The following is a 20717-nucleotide window of genomic DNA, read 5'->3' on the forward strand; positions in this document are numbered from 1 at the left end:
CATGTGTGACCTTGTTTCTCCATTAAAAACAAAACAATAAGGGTCAGGGGTTTAGCTCAGTGGTTCTGGCACCTGCTTTGAAAGTGCAAGGACCTGAGTTTGATCCCCAGTACAAAAAACAAAACAAAAAACCAAACAAAACGAGAAATCCTCCACTCAAACAAAACCCTAAGGTGAGTGAAGATGTTCTCCCAATTTTACAGGTGAGGGGCTGGGGTTCAGGAGGTGAGATCTTTATGCAGCATCACAACTCTCATCAGTGGTAGATCTGGGATGTGAACTCAGGTGTCCATTTACTATCTAGAAGGGATTCATTTTCAGAAAAAGAAACACTGAGAGGCAGCCTCAGAAGAAAGCATGGTGTTTGTTTTGTTTTAAATTGTCTGTATAAATTCAAAACCATCTTACAATACCAAAAAAATTTCCAAGCACAAAGAACATCATTTTCTCCTGAAGCATCGCGGAGTACACGGACACGATCCCCCGAGGCCCTTCTCCTACTCCTCCAAGTACAGCTGCTGAAACTGGAAAATGAACTTCGGGATCTTATGCCCGGCCGATCTTCAGGCTCCACCTGAGCTGTGCACACCATCCCAGTCATTTATCGATAACGAACACATCCATTTCAGACCCAGCTGCCGTGTTAGGCTGCCTATCTCTTTAGTCTCTGGGGCTATTTTATTGTAGTAGCAGTGCAGGATGAAGAGCCCCGCCTTTAGAGGCACTGGCTCTCCAAGGCAGAGTGGAGAGGCCCTGGCAGGGTGCCCTGTTGTCCTGCACATCAAGCTGTGCCGGCTGCGGGGACCTCTGGGTGCGTCTCGTGCCCCAGAGCAGATGGGGAGTAGGTGTGGCTCAGGCCAAGGGCTGCCCCTGCCGCAGCTGCTCTGCATTGGTTGATTCTAGAAGTTCCACCTAAGATGAACAGTGTCAGGTATTGACCTGAAGATGCAGACAGGACTGCTTCTGGAAAGTGGACCACGTCTACTGTGTACCAGCTTTTGTCTTTTGTGTAATTCCTAATGAAAGTGAACCTTAGAATCCTGAAATCGCAACACGTTAGTGGAGAGCTTCAACCAGAGCCTGACTCAGCTGCCCAGACCGCCCCTCTCCCATCCCACACACATTAGGCAGACACAGTCCCAAGTGCTGGTAAAGTATTTATCTCGAAAATTCACTTGGTGCTTACACGACAGACAGGAACTAAGAGCTAGTATCATTTTGAAATTCTAAAAACCAAAGTTTCCCATGTGCAGATTTTTTAAAATAGAGGAATGTTGCAAAATAACATCTCAAACCCAGCTGTGGGTGTCCTTTCCTCCCGTAGGCCTCTGGTTTACCAGCTTCTGCGCCTGATGCTGTGTGCGTGGCATCTCCTCGACCCGAGCAGAACAGCGTGAGTCTGGCTTCAAATACCAGCTCTCCAGAAGGGCTCGCCACGCAGATGCCAGGGGACCACAGCAGCCCGGCCCTCTGGCCTGTGTGTCTCGTCCTCCCTCCCTCAGCGCCACGGGACGGCACGTCAGAGTTCAGTGCTCTGTGAGGGAAGGGCGGCCCTGCACGGTCCCCGAGGAATGCTAACGTCCGGGCCCTCGCACAGAAGGTGGGATGCTGCCATGCATCTTCAGCGTCACTGCCGCCAGTGTGAGATTTCAAGACCGAGTCTGTTCCGGGAGGGCAGCCACACGGCCAGCCCGCTCTCAGCCAGAGACGCTGCCTCCACAGGGCTCGCTGTGTCGGGGGAAGCAGAATGCCCACGATCCGACGGCTCACTTGGGTGCATTGGCAAAATAATTTCTTTCCAACAAACACAGTTAAGGCAAATGGAGAAAAACATTATGTTTGTATTCTACTTGGCAACTTAAAACACCTTCTCATACATTATTAACTAGGAGATTTTCAGAAGAAATCACAAAGTAGCTAGGAATATTGTTATCCTCAGTGGCTGGCAGAGAACTCAGCTCACAACCACCCTTAGCAGACAGTTTACTGCGAGGCTGAGCAGGGGCCAACGCATGTAGTCCTATCTGATCCAGGACAGCCCGGCCCTCTGTACACAGCCTGCGGCAGAGGCAGAGCGGGAGCCTCAGTAACCTCCCTGTGATCTGCTGGGTGCCGTCGGGAGAACTCTGTCTTGGGTCCAATGCAGGGAGATCAGAGTCACGCTGATGGTCACAGCCAAGGCCTGTGCAGCGCTAGTCTGGGACGATTTTGATCTTTCGTTCTCGAAGGAAGCCCAGGTCCACCGCCAATACCCACCGCTATCACTTCCCACAACTGGGCGAGGAGTGTGTCCTTGTCACAGTCACACACACATCTCTCTTCATGTTTAGTATTTCATCATTCTGCCCAAAGGAGCCTCAATTCAAATCTCGGTTTTTCCTTTTGTCTGCAAGGAGACTGCCGACTAACACAGCGTGTGGTGTCACTGGGCCTCTTGTGTGGAGAAGTCTTTATTCAGGTCACAAACGCAGTTATTCACCAGCCCTTCATTCAGCATGTAGCGTGGAGAGCTGGGAGTTTTTAAGCCAAGAGGTTTTTTAATTTTTTTCTTTTCTAATATCAAAATTAGTTACCTACTAAACACAGTACACCTAGTGACCCAGGTACTGACTGCAGATGCTTATTTCCTGCGTCGGTATTTATATTTCAGACAGGTTATCCTTTACCCAGGTAGCAATCATCTCAGCCATGTCTTGGCTAAAATGCAAGACAAAGGCATGAGGTATGTTTTTCTCACAGAGTCGAATATCTCCTTCTGGAAAAACTTTCTTTATGTCGTCATAGTACCTTATTGGACACCAAGAGTCTGAAGTTCCATAGTAAAATGTAAGCTGAAAGACAAGACAGAATACTCCATTAGGAAACACTTTGCCCTCTACTCACAGGTATGATAACGGTGGTCACAGGTCTTCGAAGGCAGTACCAGCACCTGGCCCCATCTGCCTTAGGGCTCCCTCATGGAGGCAGCAAAATCATAGTTCATGGAGCTGCATGAAAAGGATCAGATGGAAAGAAACCTGTGTAGGGAGGCCCTTGTGTAGCAGCAGATGTCCAGCAAAGTCGTGTGTGTTAATATGGCATGGCCATGGCGACCATTTGACAAAGCTAATCGTTTTCATACAGCCACATGGCAGGCATATGGAACGTGTTTGTTGGATGAATGCGAAATCAGACACTGAGGCTTTTCAATTAGATGATAAAATGTGATCAGTATTCTGCGAGAGTTAATGACAATTCTAAGAAAATGCTCCACATAACAGGAGAGTATATGAATTCAGTGCAGGTACTGTCATCACACTTCAGGTGACAACAGGAAGGCTGAATGGAGACGCAGCACTCTTTGGCACATTATCAAGACCTTTATCTTCCTGTACCTGTATCTGATCCATAGACATATTTTATATATATATAGGTTATATGGCTCTATATTTGATACGTATCATATACATACATAGTTGTAGGTTGCTGTGCACTGAAAAATTTCTATGCTGTAGTTCTGAGTTTTTTTTGTTAAAAGCAACAAATGTGAGTAGCTTACATTCAGAAGGGCAGAGAGTGGAAATTCCTACAAAACATGACGACTAAGTTTTCAGGAGCCCATGACACCTGTTATCACCGAAGAAGTTTCGCCTAGCTTCATCCGGAAGCAGGACACTTGCAGTGTCCATAACACACTAAGCTTGCTTTCTCACTCAAACACTTAATCACTTACTCATCTGTCTGTTCAGGAGCATTTCTGCTGTGTTAGGAACCTGGAAAGCAGACAGTAAGACTGTCCTAGGGAAGGACAAATGGGATCCACTGCCCAAGGCTGCCCAAAGCCAGATGAGGGGAGACAGTGGGAGGAGGAACCCTCAGAGAGAGCTGAGGCCCGCGTGGAGTCTTCGAGCTGGGGGAGGGCGCTGCAGAGGGCAGACGGAGCAGTCACCTGCACGAAAGAGTGCAGTGCTGCTGTGGGAGCGGACGTCAGTGAGGTCAGAGTGGATGGCAGAGGGAGGTGTGCCTCACTGCAGGAGCGAGGAAACACTGTCTTCTCGCGTCGGTGAGCTAACGGAGGATATCATCAAGAGTGAACCATCAGGTCTCCATGTCAGGGGCACAGACAAGATGGCCCAGAGGGGGTCAGGAGGTGGGGAAGGCAGCTCGGGAAATGGGTGTGAAGTGCTCAGGATAGTTTTACTACATCCACTGTTAAATCCACACTGTGTATGTGGGGCAGGTGAAATTTCCCTTATTAAGGAAAACTGGCCTTCACTGAAATAACAGTACAACTTAACACATATTTAGAGAGAGTTAAAATATTTTTATTTGTTTGGAGACAGGGGCTCACCATGTTCAAGACTAGCCTTGAACTCAATTGTGCCTCAGCTGCCCGGAGTACCAGAATTGTAGGTGTGAGCCACCGTGCCCAACTTAACATAACCTTTAAAGACAAAAACAATGGAGAATTCCAGAGAGTAAATCATTAACAACCAAAGCGAGTGGCTGATTTTATTCTGAATCACTTCGCAGAGATCTACTCGGGTCTGTCTGGAATACTGCTGGGACTGTGGCTTAGATATATCACTTTTTTTTATTCTTCCTAACCTTCTAGTTTTGTACATTCCAGCCACTTCCGAGTACTGCAAGCCCCTAAGACCAAAATTTATTTTGCCCTGGTCTTGTATGGTAATGAATTTGTTTTGCTCAGCAGTTGCTGGTTCTTTATCCTGGTCCCAGCTCTTCTGATAGGTCTAAGATAGCCCATTCTACAGCTTTCCTGCCTCAGCTGGTCACGGAAACATGCCTTTCCCAGGACCTGTCAGCAACTACCCTGCTGCAGCTCCCCCTGAAAACTTGCTCTAAGTAGACGCCACCTGCAAGTATGACTACTAATTACCTAGGGAAGGGTTCCTAACTTTAGGTTCTCCCCAAACCACTTCCTACACTTGACCACCAGGGAACTGGTGAAACACCATCCAGGAAGTATGTGCCGCAGTCCCTGTGCACGGTTGTTCAGCCCTTCCCCAGAGTAGGAAGCGGCTGAGAGATCCAGGCTTGGGAGCCGGCCCATCAGGTCCGTTCCTCTGCTCCAGCGCTCTCACCCAGAGACACTGGGGCAGGAGGAAGCCTGGCTGGGACCCTCGCTCCAGGGACAAGTCCCGGGAAGACTGAACGCAAGTCAGCCAGAGGACAGCAGGCCGAAGAGGCCCTGCCCTACAGCCTCCTTGACACCAATGCCACTGCTCACACTTGCTGCTCCTTTCCACCTGACGTTTCAAGAACTGTTTCTAAGAAGAACCCGACATTTCCTTTTCAGTGAGGCAATTAAAACGTGCAGTGTCTCCACTCAGAAGCCAGGCTGGTGGCCCTCAGCATCAGAAAAGGCACTGCTTCCCTCACGCATGAAGACTGAGGCAGGAAGCTGAGCAGGGTGAAGCACACAGGGCCCCCGAACCCTCTGCAGTGTGGAGAGACAACTCACGTCCAGGTAATGACGGGCACACAGCGCCTGTGGTTGGATGTACCAGGAGCCTCACCCAAAGTAGTGTTCGTGTTCAAGACAGCCTAAGAGAGGATTCATGTTTCCCTTACGTTCATGTGAGCTTCTCAGTTCTCTATGACTGATAAGTTACAGCAAGTCTTTTAAAAACTTTGCTTTGTTTTCTAAGTTCTTCAGGCTGTATTCACCGAAGGCCTCTCCATGAAAATCTTGGCTTACAAGTATAACACGTGGTTATCTAATACATTAATGAAAACTGGCTTGAAGTATTTCCTGCTCCTTGTAGATTATAAATGACAGGTCATAGATCTGACCAGAGGACTCACACCTGTAACCTTTAAAATCGTATGGGGTGTGTGGAGGCAGTGGTGGGGAACAGGAAGACAGGCGAGGCAGAGAGAGCGAGCGCTCACTGAACACCAAAACCCGACAGTTGAGTGTAGCACTACTGTCCCGGCACAGAGACACAGGTGGAGACGCGGCACTGTGAACTGACAGAACAGAGAATGAGGTGCAGGGCTCTGTGCCACCCACCTCTCACGAGTCAGCTCAGTGCACTCTGGCCACAGTGCTCTGAGGGGTCTCCTTCCTATCTTACAGAAAAGAAAACTGGCTTAGGGAAACTGACTGACCAGGCCCAGCCACGTGGGGATCTTTGGTGAACCGCACTGCCTGGCGTGAAGGGAGGCAGCTGCGTCTGGGGAGTGACTGCTTCTCACCCGGTATGCTCACAGCTGTGGCAGCTAAGACAGCCGCTCTCCTGGGCTGTGCAGGCTCCCGCAGCGCTGGGGTGTCTGGGGCCGTTGTGCTGCGAGGCAAGGAAAACAGCAGGCCAGTGCTGCAAAAGCAGCCGAAGAGCAAGACGCACCTGCTCTGGGAGGAGCTCTGTCTCCTCTGCCCGACCTTGAGAGGTCAAGGAAAAGGATGTCATTCGTACCTTCTCCACTTCTTGTTTCCTCCCTGGAATAAACTCCAACCCCACAATGTTTTTGTTTGTTTTGTTTTGTTTTTTAAATGAAAGACGCAAAAGGTGTGACACAAAACAGCCTGTTGCTTACCAGGGGATCACTCAGTACCCCACACGGAGGCCTCTGTGTTGCTCAGCCTTTCATCACTGTAACAAATACCCGTGACAGTCCAACCTCTACAGAGGCAAGGCTCAGAGGCTCACAGTTTCAGAGCTTCTCCTCCATGGTCTGACTGGCCCTGCTGCTTCGGGCCTGTGTGAGGCAGCACATACGGCAGGGAGTGTGTGGTGGAGGACGCTGCTCACCTCACAGCGGGCAGAGAGTAAAAGGAGAGGCAGGAAGGGCTTGGACTCCCCTTTCCCTTGAGGGCTGGCCCTCAAAGACAGGCCCCATCTCACCCCTAACAGCACCAAGCTGGGGACCAGCCTTTCACACAGGGGCCTCTGAGAGACATCCTAGACCCAGCTAAGGCACTCCCGCAAATCTCCTACATGGGTTCCCTAGCCTGCCTCATCTCCCTGACCCCTTCCAGCTTTCTAGGGTTCAGGATACAGACTCTTAGGTCCTCCAGTGCATCTCACTGTGAGAACAACCGAGAACAGGCTGGACAATAGCACCAGGCTCCTGCTTCTCCCTCCTGCTGGAGTCCTAGACACTTAGGCCTTGACCCTGCAGTGTCAAAGGTTCCGTAACATGAACATCTCCTTTCAGTTACTCAAGTATCTACAGAGCGTTACAATTTCACTGTGGTCTTTCTGAGCAAACTAAGTAACTTAAAGAAATGGAGATGTTTAAGACATTTAATTTTCAATTTATCTTGTTTCTTTTCTCCCTTTATCTCTATCTGACTCAATTATTCTTGAGAAAATGAGAATTACAAGAAAACAGATGTGAACACACAATATTCCCTGCCTGCAGGACAGTCTGCTTCCTTCTGCAGGCATCTGAAATGGAGGTGCCCTCCACGGATGTAGCCCAGTGGTGCCAAGCCTGCCTGGTACACGCAAGGTCCTGAGTTCGATCCCTGGTACAATTAAAAAGGAAAGAAAGCAATGGAGGTGCCAAAAGAGCAGAAGTTGATCCCAGTGGGGCCCTGCCTGGCCCACCCTTTGGTGGCTAAACAACTATGCACACACAGCATGTAGAGCGGGGCTCTCTCCTTCCGGGACGTTGGTGCATACAGGGCTAGACCCCCTCCCTCCCACAGTGAAGTCACAAAGCCATCTAGTGACCAGTTTCCTCTTTCTTAGTGGGACTGCTGACCCACGGTAGCTACTTTCCTCTGATGAGGAAGACAAGTATGAGGCATTGGGAATCAATATATCAGTTTTATTTCTGTTCTTCCCTGATTATATATCTCAAGAAAGTGGCAGCTATTTTGAAATAGTTGTACTCAACTAACCCTGAAACAGCCAAGTCCAGCTCATCAGAACTCTCTGCAAGACATTCGCCTTAGGGGATGGTGGCTGTGATCTCAGGTGGGACTGGGCATTCCAGGGTCCCTCATACTTAGTATCACTAACATCACTCATTGTATGTATGATGGAAATATTGGAAAGGGTGCGAGCATGGGATGGAAAAGTTAGGCAAATCGTATTTCTAGAAAGCACTGAGAGGCATATCTGGCTCCAGTTAGCTTTGTAACAGCAATCAGTAATGAACATTCAGTGTCTACACTGATGTGCAGTCTGAATCACAGGATTATACTTTTGGAATGACTACAGGAGAACAGGTCCTAGTATCAAACTAACTCTACTGATGGAAAAGGACGCGCAGTGAGGTGAGTAGCTTAAGGTCACATAACTAAGCAAGTGGCAGAGCTGGAGCTTGAACCTAGGCTGTGACACTGAGGTCTCTGCTCTCCAACACTCACCTTTTAATCAGGCTCCACTGAAGAACTCAAGGGTGTGTTAACACAACTGCCACGGATCAAACGCTCAAGGTCAAAATGGTCAAGATAAAAACAAGCCTATCTGTTTCCAGGATGACTGTGATACTCAAGACAGGCTTCAAGTTCAACCGGCAGAACTAACACAGGCCATTTCAGATCGAGGGTTGGAGGAACGGCAGTTCTGGTCAGCCAGCCCATGGAGCACTTCCCTCACTTCGGCAAGCAGGATGTGTGCACGTCAGGAGGATCTGCATGCCCATTCCGCAAAGGGCACCATGAGAGCTGTCCCCAAGCAGCAAGCACCCCTGGCTAAGGCAAGCCAAGGAGGATGGGGAGAAAGCCGTGGCAGACGCGGCACAGCCCACCTTCCACGTCACTTGCTCTCTCTGTGAACAGTTCAGCCTCCTATGGGCTGTCAATGATGCTCAGATGCAGTCTGGAAGGAGCGCACACCAGCTGTTTCCATAAGCCTCAGCCACAGATGGTCACAGCAGTTCAGAATTTCCCTAAGTGAGTTTCAAATTAAAACTTCAACTTCATAACCAGACATGAATCCATTTTTCTATGAGTGGGACCTGTATCCCCTTATAGTTTCCAACAGTGGCAGCACAAGGATGCTGACCTCCCGGTGGCCTTGGACACACTGGCTGCCTGATAAGCACAGCAGCACCCAGAGACCCCCGACAAATATTGAGATTGGAGTGGTGACGACGTGCAGTTGAGCTCTTCCCTTGCTTTAGTCTGTCCTGGTTCTCATATACACCCATTTCCCTCATTTCTCATCTTTTCACTGGCTCTTCCTTTCCTCCCAAACCTTTAAGTCAGATTTTCCAAGGATCACTCCTTTGACATCTCTCCTTATAATCTGTAGTTTGCTACTCTCCATGCTCGTGGCTGTATCTGTCTGCCTGCCACATTCAAATCCAAACTGAGCCCTGACTTCTCTTTTAAGCTTTACTCCATCCACCCAGTGACCTTCCAAACACATATTCATTTAGACATCCCGCGGGTATCCCAACACAAGTACTGTGCTGAAATGAAGCACTTTCTCTAAACTGCCCACAACTCATGGATGCTTCTCTCCTTATCACCAAATCCAAACACAGAGAAACAGCCTTAGATTCCTCCATCCCCGCCTCTTCCCTTGTCTGTACAAAGACCTTCGATTCTACCTCCTAAATCGTTCCATTTCCAATGCCACTCCTTTCATTCTTATAAAGGCCGTGTGAACAGTGTAGACTTTCTCCTAAAACTTCATGATTTCCCAATATTCTACCACACCTTTCCCCCCAAATAATGCTTCTCCTTTGTTAATTTCACCATATTCTCAGGGCTATCGTGAGTGTGTACCTCTGAACTGGCTGTGCTAGTTAGTCAGTTGCTATAAACATTTGGAGTATCACCCTGGTTGTTATCCCTTTGCTTAAACCCTCCGGTGGCTCCTGAGCAACTGAATTTCTTCCTGCAGTTTCTCATGGCTTGCTCTGAGGCCAGTGCCCAAGCTGCTGCACCAGCTGCCCAACCTCGGGGTCTGCATTCCCACGCAGGTCCATGGGACAGGGTGAGAGCTACGTAACTTGGGGGAAATACATCTTTATTTTTGTTAATGCTAAACTATAATGTCATTTAATATTTCCTTCAGTTGTCAATACAGGCAACAACAAGCCATATAATTAGTAATGCTTATGTTTTATCATCTATAAAATTATGAATATTTTTGAGTCTAGTAAATTTGTTGTGAATAAGTAAAATTTAATTATACTCACTACTATAGATTAACACTAGTTCTGTTACTTATTAATGTATTAATAAGGATGTACATATTATTGTATCATGAATTAGTTTTAAAAATATTTAGATAATTGTATTTCAACATAATTGACTTTTGTAATCTCATGTATATATGTATTAAACATTTTTCTTTTTTAAAAATTGAATTTATTGGTACATTCTAGGTAGACAGTACAGTTACATTCATTACTGGGATTTTGTATCTTTATACACCAGGTTAAACATTTTTCTGAGAAAGGGTTCATACACTTTACAAGAGACCCAAAGAGATCCACTCTCAGAAGTTCTGGAATCTACACCCTGAAGCCTTCTCCATCAGTCTCTGCACCTGCCCATCTACCTGTACAGTTACCGACTGCTGGTCAGGTATTGTGAACTGTGTATCTCAGGGAATCCTGAGAGCTGAATAACAGCTCCTCACCTCACAGCTGAGGAGAGGGGAAGGCCGACCATTTAATACCCTGTGACAAATGCAGTGTTATAACTTTACACGGGAACCATGACGGCCAAGAGGAGGGGCATCTTTCCCAAACCAGGGGCTGGGAAAGGCCTCCTGGATACCTGGAGCCAAGTTTAAAGGATAAGTAGAGCTGAGTCAGGCAGAGAAATGCCATAACCTGTGATGCCACAAGCCACGGTGCACTCCTCTGGAGACATGTGAGTGTCACGTGTTTCCTCTAAGGAAGAGAAGTAACCACCCAATACTGAAGCACAGCAAAGAAACACAACTGGCCACAACTGTCCGATACAGGGTGCAAAGACTCTTGGCCTCCAAAAGAAGAAAATCAGCTTAATAGATTTTTTTCAGAATTCAAAAGGTAATTTTCATCAATGATATAAAAAAATATGAGTTTAGAATCAAAGCCTGCTGATTATAGTAAGCCAGTTTTCTAGGGGGAAGAGAGAATCAGAGGCCTTTTCATGACACAGTAGAAAGACTATTTTCAGACTGACTTTCCTGTGGGTTCCTGGCTAGATGAGACAAACACATTTTTCAGAACTGTTTTATGTAGAATAACTGAGATAGGTGTAATAACATTTGTAAGAATGTATGGTTCCAAAATTCCTCATTCTGGATAGCCTTGGGTAGGTATGACGTTTCTGAATGTCTTTATTTGGAGGGAAATGGGATAGAGTAGCCGTGACCAGAATACCTAAAATAAGAACACTTCTAATCTCAGGAATTGTTTTCAAGTTTGACTAATTATCAGTGCTTTTTGAAGGCAGGAATGGGCAATGCCCACACTCTTCCTAGAGCTACATGCCTTGGTAACTTTCCTTATTTTCTTAAGCTGACTAGGACATACTATGTTGATTCAACTTTTATCAATATTAAATTACAGCACGCTTCCTTTTTTATTATAGAAACAAAAAGTTGCAATAAACTTCCTTTCTCTCTGCACCTAGTTTCACTCAGAAACTGGAATCATATTACTTGAGTGGTGAGTTCCAGCTTGGCTGATAGAAAGCATAATCAGTGTACTACAAGGTAGTTGTGTACCACTGAACTCAACAGTGCTTTGTTTCTCCAAATTCTACAAGTACCTTTAATGCTCTCAGAAACAAAACTACTCCCAGAATTGGAAAAAGTTTATTCCTGTGACTGTGTGTTAATATTAACCTTGAAATGCCTGCCATCTACCATTATACCTTGTATTTTGCCCATAAAAGTTTCAGTTAAATTACAGCCCTGACACAGTTACTATGAACAGACCTCTATCTGGGAATGATTACGTTTGCATATGGATTTAACCTAGCACAGGAATAAGTTAGCACCTTTCTCTGACCTCTTGCTGAGTACAGCACACAAACATAATCCAGAACTGATGAGTACTTTATAGCAGCTGGCTTCCACAGGTGGTATGAGGGCTCTAACACACGATGGGTCTGGTCATTTGGCAAGTGTGAATTCTGGAAGTGAGCATTTGCCAGTCTTGTTATTAACTGGGAGCTGAACTGTTTTTATGAACTTCCAAGTTGGAGAACTTAAATGCATTTTTGAAACAGACTCACATATTTTACTGAGAAATAAAATAGTATTTTCTTGCATTTAGTATCCCCCAGTGTCTGGAAGTAGTTGAGAGTCCTTGGAGAGGGTTCTCCCGAGGCCCCAACCCTCTCCAGTGAGGGAGGGCTTCCTTCTGGTTCAAGCCTCCTATCTATAGACAACTGCTATTTAAGAAATACAGTGACTACTGTGGCCAGAAGACAAACACAGATGGGCATTTTCCAAAGTCCTCTCTGAGGGAAGACTTTCAATACTGTATTCTGAAAATATTTTTAAAAGCAGTTATACATTTCTTGCGTTAGGAAATTATATTGAGAGGTCACAGAAATATAAATTAACACTGCAGGTAAGTTTAAGTCCAATGACTCAAAGTGATGAAGAGATTCTAAACTCAGTGGGGAACCTAAGTGTATATCTGCAGACTGTGGGTTCCTGTGCCTGCTAGGAAGGGATCATTTTATCATACCAAGGTGTATTAAGTATTTATATGTGTAACTCACAAATGCTGAATATTTCAGAAAACTGTTCTCTGTGTCAGCAAAACAGCCTTGCTCCACTTGACAGCGAATAAGACAGGCAGGCCCATGAGTCATCAGGTCATATGCAATGTTATGTTTCAACAGAACTCCTTTGTCCTATAAATATCATTGAGTCTTCTCAGTACAATACCCTGTCAAAATAGAGAAGTACTAATTCTAAAAAATAAATTCAATGAGGGCTGGGGATTTAGCTCAGTGGTTCTGCTGCCTGCCTTGCAAGCACGAGGACCGGAGTTCGATCCCTGGTACCAGGAAAAAAAAAAAAAAAAAAAGAGCCAATGAAACAGCAAAGTACATGGAACCATGGAACCAGCTGTGCTTACTTTACGCATCTTTCAAGGGTAACATTAATTTGAAGTGGAGTAGACTCTGAATCCATAAACCCATGAGATCTTACAGGCTTTAACCTTTTCTGCCCACCTACTTAGCTGCTTGCAGCCCAAAAGAGATTACCTTAGATAAATGTTCCTTTACAACGTCATCATCTCTCTTCACAATGGTCATCATCTCTTGGGCCCCAAGGTAGAAAGCATTAGCTATATTTAAAATACAAAGAAGGCAAACATTCAGAAGACAGAACGGACACGAGTATCACACTCACGTTGGTGCTCACATATTCCCCTTCCCTCTGTGCCAGGGCTGTGTGACGCAGGACGCCGGAAAGCCGAGCTCACACGCAGTCCCTGGGACAACAGAATGTCCTGAAGGGGCCTTCGCTCCATCTCACTGGCTTCTCCATTGCGCATCCACATCGGGTAACTCTTCTGAGCTACTTTTTTCTTGACAATCCCTTCTAGGATCCTTAGACCTTCTGCTCTATCCTAGACTACAGGCAATTTAGTTTCCCTTGGTTGCCTTTTTGGGTTGTTCCACTGCTTTTTAAGTCAAACTAATTATGTTTTTCACAGTTATTCATTCAAAGATTATTGAGCACCTACTGTCATGCCAGACACAGCTTTAGGCACTGGAGATGTGGCACTGGACAGGATAGTAAAGCTACCTGTTACAGCCGAACTTACGGCAAGAAAGTGCTGAGAAAAAAAGTAAGCCAAGCAGACAGACGGTGCAGTGAAGGCGGGGGACTGATTCATGTAGTGCACGGAAAGAATTCTTTGATAAAGGGCGGGAGGGGGCCATGCGGACCCCTGGGCAGAAGCAGTTCAGTGGAGAACTGTGGAGGGCAAAGCAGGAAGGGAAAGTGAGGGAAGAGAGGCTGGTCTGGTTCCTCTGTAGTGGCTGGCACGTGGTGCCCCGTGCTGCTTTGGTGACCGGTCTTGATGCTTAAGGAAAACTGCACTTGAGCAAGATTTTCTGGAGTCTCTGCCTATATGAGAAAGACTTCTTTCTAACCTTTAGACATGACCAGTATTTGGCTAGCCAGAGAACTGCAACTTGAAGAGCATTTCCCCCAAGAACCTAGAAGACACTGCTCTCCTAACCTGAAATATAGCATCTGCTATTACTGATGAGAAGGTCTGTGTCAATTTGAGTCTACCTCCTTTGTAGGGTACATGTGTGTATGCAACTCTGGAAGCTTTAAAAATTGGTTTATTTCTGATGATTTAGGTATTTTCTGTTCATGTGCCTCGATGTGGGTCTTTTTCAATTCACAGTATCCTTCAGTTCTGGGAACTCTTCCAGTACTGTTGAAACCACTTCTTGGTTTTCACTGTCCTAAGTTACTTGCCTTTATCTTTCTTGTTCTAAAATTTTAACCTTTTTGGGGGACTGTTTTCCTTCTCCATTCACCTCAGTTTTGTCTCTTACCCTTCTAGCAAAGTCTTAATTTTGGTAATATTTTTAACTTGCCTGGGGGTCTGTTTTGGTCTCTCAACATGTCTCTCTCACAGCACCCTGTTCTGGTATTTATCAGCATGTTTTCTGAGTTGGGAGGGCAGTACGTAGCGCTGAAGTTTTCTTCTCCTCTGACTGCCTCCATTTGCTCTAAGCTCTTTGTTTCTGTACTTTCCTCAAATTCTTTCACACGTCCTTACGTGGTGAGCCTTGGCTGTTCATTCAGTTTTATATGAAATGCAGTGAGAGCTCTGAGGGGAGCCAGTTTCACTGGTGGGAGGTGAGAGGGGCTGAGAGACAGGAAGTGTTCCTTGTTCGCAGAAGCCTTCTCAATGTCAACCTTCCTTCTCGGGCTCGGACTCAGGGATCCTCAGGGGAGATAGATGCCATCTTCTCAACTGGTGGGGTGCACAGAAACTTCCGGTGATGATAAGGGTGTTCTTCCAGACCGTGGCCGCTAGCCACACGTGCCGACCACGTGAAATGTGGTTACTGTGGTGGGAACTGCGTTTTTAATGCAACTGTGAGCGACTTCAAACTGGAGCACGTGACCAGTGGCACCACCTTAGACAAGAGGACCAGAGCTCCGTCTGCATCACCAGCTGCCCCACTCCTGCCATTCTTTTCCATCACTTCACCAAGATTTCTCGTTAGCTAAGGACCTATATCTCATTCCCTCCTGACCCTCAAACACTCCCTGGATACCTTTGATCAGATACTAGAATGAAATGAAGGTAAATATTTGTGATTAATTTAGCTCTTTACAAAGTAAAGTGTCTTTACCCTTTTTTAGAAATAATTTTTATTAACTTTTTCAATTTCACAAGTCTAAAAAAAATGCCTTTCTTAGTACCAGTTTTTTTGTTCTCAAAGGAGTGCTTATGGTGTCCCAGGTACTAAGTGAACAAAAGCAATACTCCCTACCTGCACAGAACTCACAGGCCAGTAGTTTTTAATGTATTTTACACCCTTGTACATAATAACAGCCTCTGCTATTCAAATAGCTTAACTATAGCTATTACACAATGGATGAGAGTTTTATCATTTATTTCTAATATTAGCATAATAGCAGATAGGAAGAAATATTGTCCTATATGTGTTTTTTCTTGGCTTAATCTCCTAAATCAAGACAGGCTATTTGGTCAAAACTGTACATTAAGAATGTGAAGGGCCAGGGATTTAGCTCAGTGGTTCGGTGGCCTGCCTTGCAAGGGCAAGGACCCGAGTTCAATCCCCGGTACAAAAAAAAAAAAAAAAGAATGGGAAGCACAGGGCCAGGGATTTAGCTCAGTGGTTCGGTGGCCTGCCTTGCAAGGGCAAGGACCCGAGTTCAATCCCCGGTACCAAAAAAAAAAAAAAAAAAAGAATGTGAAGCACAGGGCCAGGGATTTAGCTCAGTGGCGCCTCTGCCTGCCTCGTAGGTGCAAGGACCCAAGTTCGATCCCCAGTACCAGAAAGAAAGAAGGAAAGAAAGAAAAAGAGAGAGAGAAGCACAAACATCTATGTTGTGTGTTCACAGTGAGAACTATTTTGTTTTACTGTAATATAACCCAAGGGATCATTATAAACAAATTAATTATAGCAACAGGGATTTGGTTAATAAATTATGTTCCATCCATTCAATTAACTCAACATATAACCTGCTGAAATCATGCCGAGACTATAAAATGTCCATTACATATATAAGAATAGTAACTACAACATAATGCAGCATGGCCCTACTATTATAAAACAGGTGAGCGTGTGGTACAGATACCCATGGAAAGATGAACAAGAGAACAGCAGTGAGTAATGGTGGATGCAATCCCAACTCTTGCCAGTCCTCCCTCTCTTCCCGTTCTTCTCCTTTCCAAGTGGTGACAGTGTTTCTTCTCTCGTGCAAGAACAATTCTCTACCTCCTTCAACAGTCCATCAAATTTTGCTTATTTCTATCATTTGTCCCCAAATATCCAAACACACTCAACAACTCATCCCTCCCCCCACTCCCCGTCTTCCATTCTCTTGGTCCAGTCTTGGAATGGTTGCTCTCCAGGCCTGCTGAATAGCTGTCATCCGTGGGCTTCCCTTTTTACTTCTCTGGACTGGATTTACTGTTTTATTGATTCTAGCCATGACTCTCTTTCTCAGTTTATTCCCTTTATGGAAGCAGATTTTCCAGTAACTAATAAAAAGGTATGGGGAAGTAGATTTTATGAACGTTTACACATTTAGGTTTCTTTTTTCACATAGATTCTACTCAGGCAGTATACAGAATTTTAAACTGAAAATGGCCAACCCTCCAAATGGATTATCTTCTAGTATCTAAAGTTAGTGACTCTAGTCCTAGTTTTTTGGCATGTAACTGCATTCGATCCTATCCTATCCCCTTACCCTCAAACCCAGGAATTCTTAGTAGCGTCACCATAGCTCCAGAATTCTCATATTCTATAAGGATATGACCTAGAATAATTTTTTGTCATTGATTGGGCAGTACAGCCAGGAGGCTCATTTGCTGCCTGGACGCATTTTGGAACTTCATTTTTGGAAGCTTTTCGTTTATTATATCTTTGATAATTTCTTCTACTTTTTTCTAATTTTTCTTTCTGGAAATTCTACTAGGTATTGGACCTTTCAGACTGATCCTTTAAGTCATATGTTTTTATAGTGCTTTTCTTTTTCTACTTGTACACGTTCTAGAAGACTGCTTCAACTGTCTTTTAGCCTTATGTGACATTTTTATTTTGGCTGTCAAAAATTCAGTTTCAGAGAACACATTCTTATTCTCTTTCCTTTTTCATAGTATTCTTTTCCTTGTGTTATGGATACTGTACAAGATTCCTCAGAGGGTTTCTTGTTTCAAATAACGGGTTCCCTCATCCTGTTCATTGCATTATTCATCTCCCATGATTCTTTCTCTTCCCCTGGCCTATATTTCAGATTTAGAGTCTCTTATCAGAGGAAATGTCTGATTTACTTGCATCACATGAAGCAATATACTCTAAAAGTAACACCTTTACCTGTATTTGTTAGCTGTAAACTCATGAAGAAAATCTGTCCTACTGATCCGAAAGGGTTCATTTTAAGATATTTGTCAGGGAAAGGCCACGTTTTCCTATTTGTATAGGTTTTTGTTTTGTTTTTGACTAACTGGGCTTCTATATCCTACAGCCCCCTCTGAAAACATAAGAGCTGAAAGATTCAGGAAATTCAGTAACAGCCACATTACACTGGAGAGTTGGGAAGTGGATGACTTCCTATCAGGGCCTGCTGCAGGAGGACAGAAGCTGGTCACTCTGGCTGCAATGAAAGAGACAGTCCACCCTGGAGATGAAGACATGGACGAGGCACAGGACAAAGGTACTGGCATCCAGAATATATTTTAAAGTGTCTACAAATCAGTAACAAAAAGACATAGAGCCAAACCTTAAAATAGAGTTGGAATTTCAGAAGTTGGTCAAATTATGAAAAGGTTTTCAACCTTGGGAAAAGGCACTCAACCTCATTTGTTATCATGGACATGTAAATTTAAATATCTGAAACTTTTCCAGTGTGATATGTGCTAGAGTGCCAACTGGGATCACAGATAAACTGACAGCAACAAGAAATGGTCAGTTCTTTATTTCTGTGCTTGTTCCCTTTATAGAGGAAAAGCATTATCAAAATAAAAAATTAAAATTAAAAAAGTATCTTAATACACTAAAATATATTTAAACACACACACACACACACACACACACACACACACACACACAATGTAACTACCTGACTGAAAAAAACTTAAAAACAAAACAAGAAGCCTGGCATGGTGGCACACACCAGAGGCTGAGGCAGAAAAGTTGCAAGTTCAAGACTGGCCCGGGCAATTTAATAACTTAGCAAGACGCTGTCTCAAAATAAAAAATAAAAGAAGAGCTGTGGATATAGCTCAGTGTGAAGGCTATAGCTTTAATGACCAGTACTCCAACAGAGAATACCAAGTGCTGGTGAGCAAGTGGAGTGACATAAACTCACATACTGCTGGGGGGAGTATAATTGGTATAAACACTGTGGAAACAATTTGGAACTTTTTGTGAGGTTGAATATAGGAACCTTACATTTCCTCTAAGATAAAATCTCAGCAGAAATTCATGCACCAGTTCACTGACAGGCAAACATAAAAATGTTCTCAACAGGATTTTTTGCTTTTTAAAAATTTTACTATCACCACCACCACCACCACCACCATCATCAACATCATCATCAGCAGCAGCATTATTAGGCAATAGTATGGATTGAATCCAGGGCCTCATGCATACCAGGCAAACACTCTACCATTAAGCTTTGACAGTACTAATTTTAAACAACCATCCCTTGGACAATATTAATTTTAACAGTTCCAAATAGGAAAAAAGTCAAATACCATCAACAGTGGAGCGAATACATCAAAGTATATTCACCCAGTGACAAAGAACAGAGCAGGGATGGCAAACCTTCCGGAGCATTCAGTGACACAAACGTCCACTGTGGTGCATGTGTCACCACCATGTGCAGAGAGAGCTACACTGATGAACAGAAGTAAAACTACAGGCAACAACACAGGGGAACGCCCACACATACAGTGAGACAAAGAACTCAGACACAAAAGAATGGCACTAGATAATTCCAGTGGTGTCAAGTTCAAAACCAGACAAAACTAAGTCACACCGCTAGGAGTCAATACAGAAGTACATGTGGGATGGCACAGGAGGCACTGGCAGGGTACGAAGGTGGCTTCGGTGGTGACTCTCTGTGGGGTGGCTGATGGAAACTTGTTCTGTGATAATTTGTGGATCTACACATCTATGCTTTAAGCATTCTTCTGTGATACTTAAATTAGAACACACTCTAGAATTCAAATAGTTTTAAGGAGTCTTATGTTTCTGAGAATGACATATGCATCAGGGCATGTATACCATTCCACCTTTCTTCCTACTTTTACTTATTTTTTTCCTGATAATTTCTCATCTAAATATACTTTATTTTTAAACTAGAATACCGTATTCTTTTCCAGTAATTATTCTGAGGAAGCCATCACAGTCATTCCTCAGAAATGCTCAAAATGCACACAGTGGTAAGAAATAATAATACCAAATAGAAGTGTAATTTCCTAAGTGGAAAACACATTTCTCTTGGCAATGCCTGTCAAGAGCATTCCTGGAAACCAAGTAGAATTCAGAGTTTTAAGCACCACAGCCAAGGAAATGTCTAGTACCAGGAGTAATGGAAACAAAAACACGAAACAGAGAACGATTTAGAAGAATAATTGTTTACTTTTGCTTCATTAAAAATAAAATGCAGTGAGGGGAAAAAAGAACTCACCAAAGAGTATAACACTCTTTGCTACGACCATCACTGAGATCAGCTTAATGTTCAAATATTATGTGGGATTTCAACTTATAGCAGAAGGGCTAAAAGATTTGAAGTAGCTGAATGAGGGAGAGCTAACTGTGAATTAATCTTACTGTTCAAATGTTACCTCTGAGTTCTCCAAGTGCACATCAGGTACAACAGAGACGGCCTTCTGTTCAGGCCCTCGCCTATCTTGATGTCATTCTGTCAGTCTGGAAGTCCGAGCTCACTTACCTTCTCCTCCATTACCTCCCTGGTTAGACTCATCCCTCTTCCTAAGTGCCACTCGTGCCCGTATCCACTTCTGTGGCAGTTCTTGCTGTCGTATATCAACAGCCTTTACATCTCTCTTCCCTAGTGCACTATAAGTAAAGGGAAGGAGCTATATTTCTTCCGTTATTTTCTGCAGTGACTGCTTGGTTCACAGCACATGTTAATAAGAAAGGGTTGCTAAATGAAACAAATGGGAAGGAGCTGAGGAAGGGGGATGCTCGGCTGGTGTTTCTGGAGGGGTGGAGAGGAGAAGCCTGCTGCCTCATTTAAAGTAGCACAGGAGGTGACATCACATGGAGGTCAGAAGAGGCTGAAGACACTGCCACTGACGAGCAAGATGGCAGGTGCTGAGCGAAGTGGGACGAATTAACTGGGACCAGCCAGACGCAGGTGACACGAGCACTAGCTATCGCATCTGGGATGCAAGCAAAACTGCATATAACTAACTGTCCAGGATTAAAGAAGATGCACAGATAGCTTCCTTTATGAAACTGTTAAACATTTTATGAGTACAAGTTTATAATATACAATGATTGTATTCATTATACTGAGTTTGTACAAGTATATAACACATCTCAATTCTTTTTACATCCCCTTCCCCACCCCTCTCTCCATTTTGATTTT

General features: G+C 44.5%; 1 protein-coding gene across 5 annotated transcripts in view; it reads right to left on the reverse strand.

Moving 5' to 3' along the window:
* Positions 1-215: 215 nt before the first annotated feature.
* Ldah (lipid droplet associated hydrolase) overlaps positions 216-20717 on the reverse strand; it is a 105924-nt gene continuing 85422 nt past the window's right edge. For 4 of the 5 annotated variants that reach the window (XM_019206626.2, XM_033762933.1, XM_010618015.3 and 1 more), the window contains 2 exons: positions 13133-13215; positions 216-2831 (listed from right to left, as the gene is read on the reverse strand). In XM_019206626.2, coding sequence (XP_019062171.2) covers positions 2640-2831; positions 13133-13215 — 275 coding nt within the window. In that variant the 3' untranslated portion in view covers positions 216-2639. The remainder of the gene's footprint in view (positions 2832-13132; positions 13216-20717) is intronic. The other variant, XM_033762942.1, reaches the window with a different exon arrangement.

Source organism: Fukomys damarensis, unplaced genomic scaffold (genome assembly GCF_012274545.1).
Source record: "Fukomys damarensis isolate Sample0158 unplaced genomic scaffold, DMR_v1.0_HiC HiC_scaffold_2, whole genome shotgun sequence".
Classification (NCBI taxonomy): domain Eukaryota; kingdom Metazoa; phylum Chordata; class Mammalia; order Rodentia; family Bathyergidae; genus Fukomys; species Fukomys damarensis.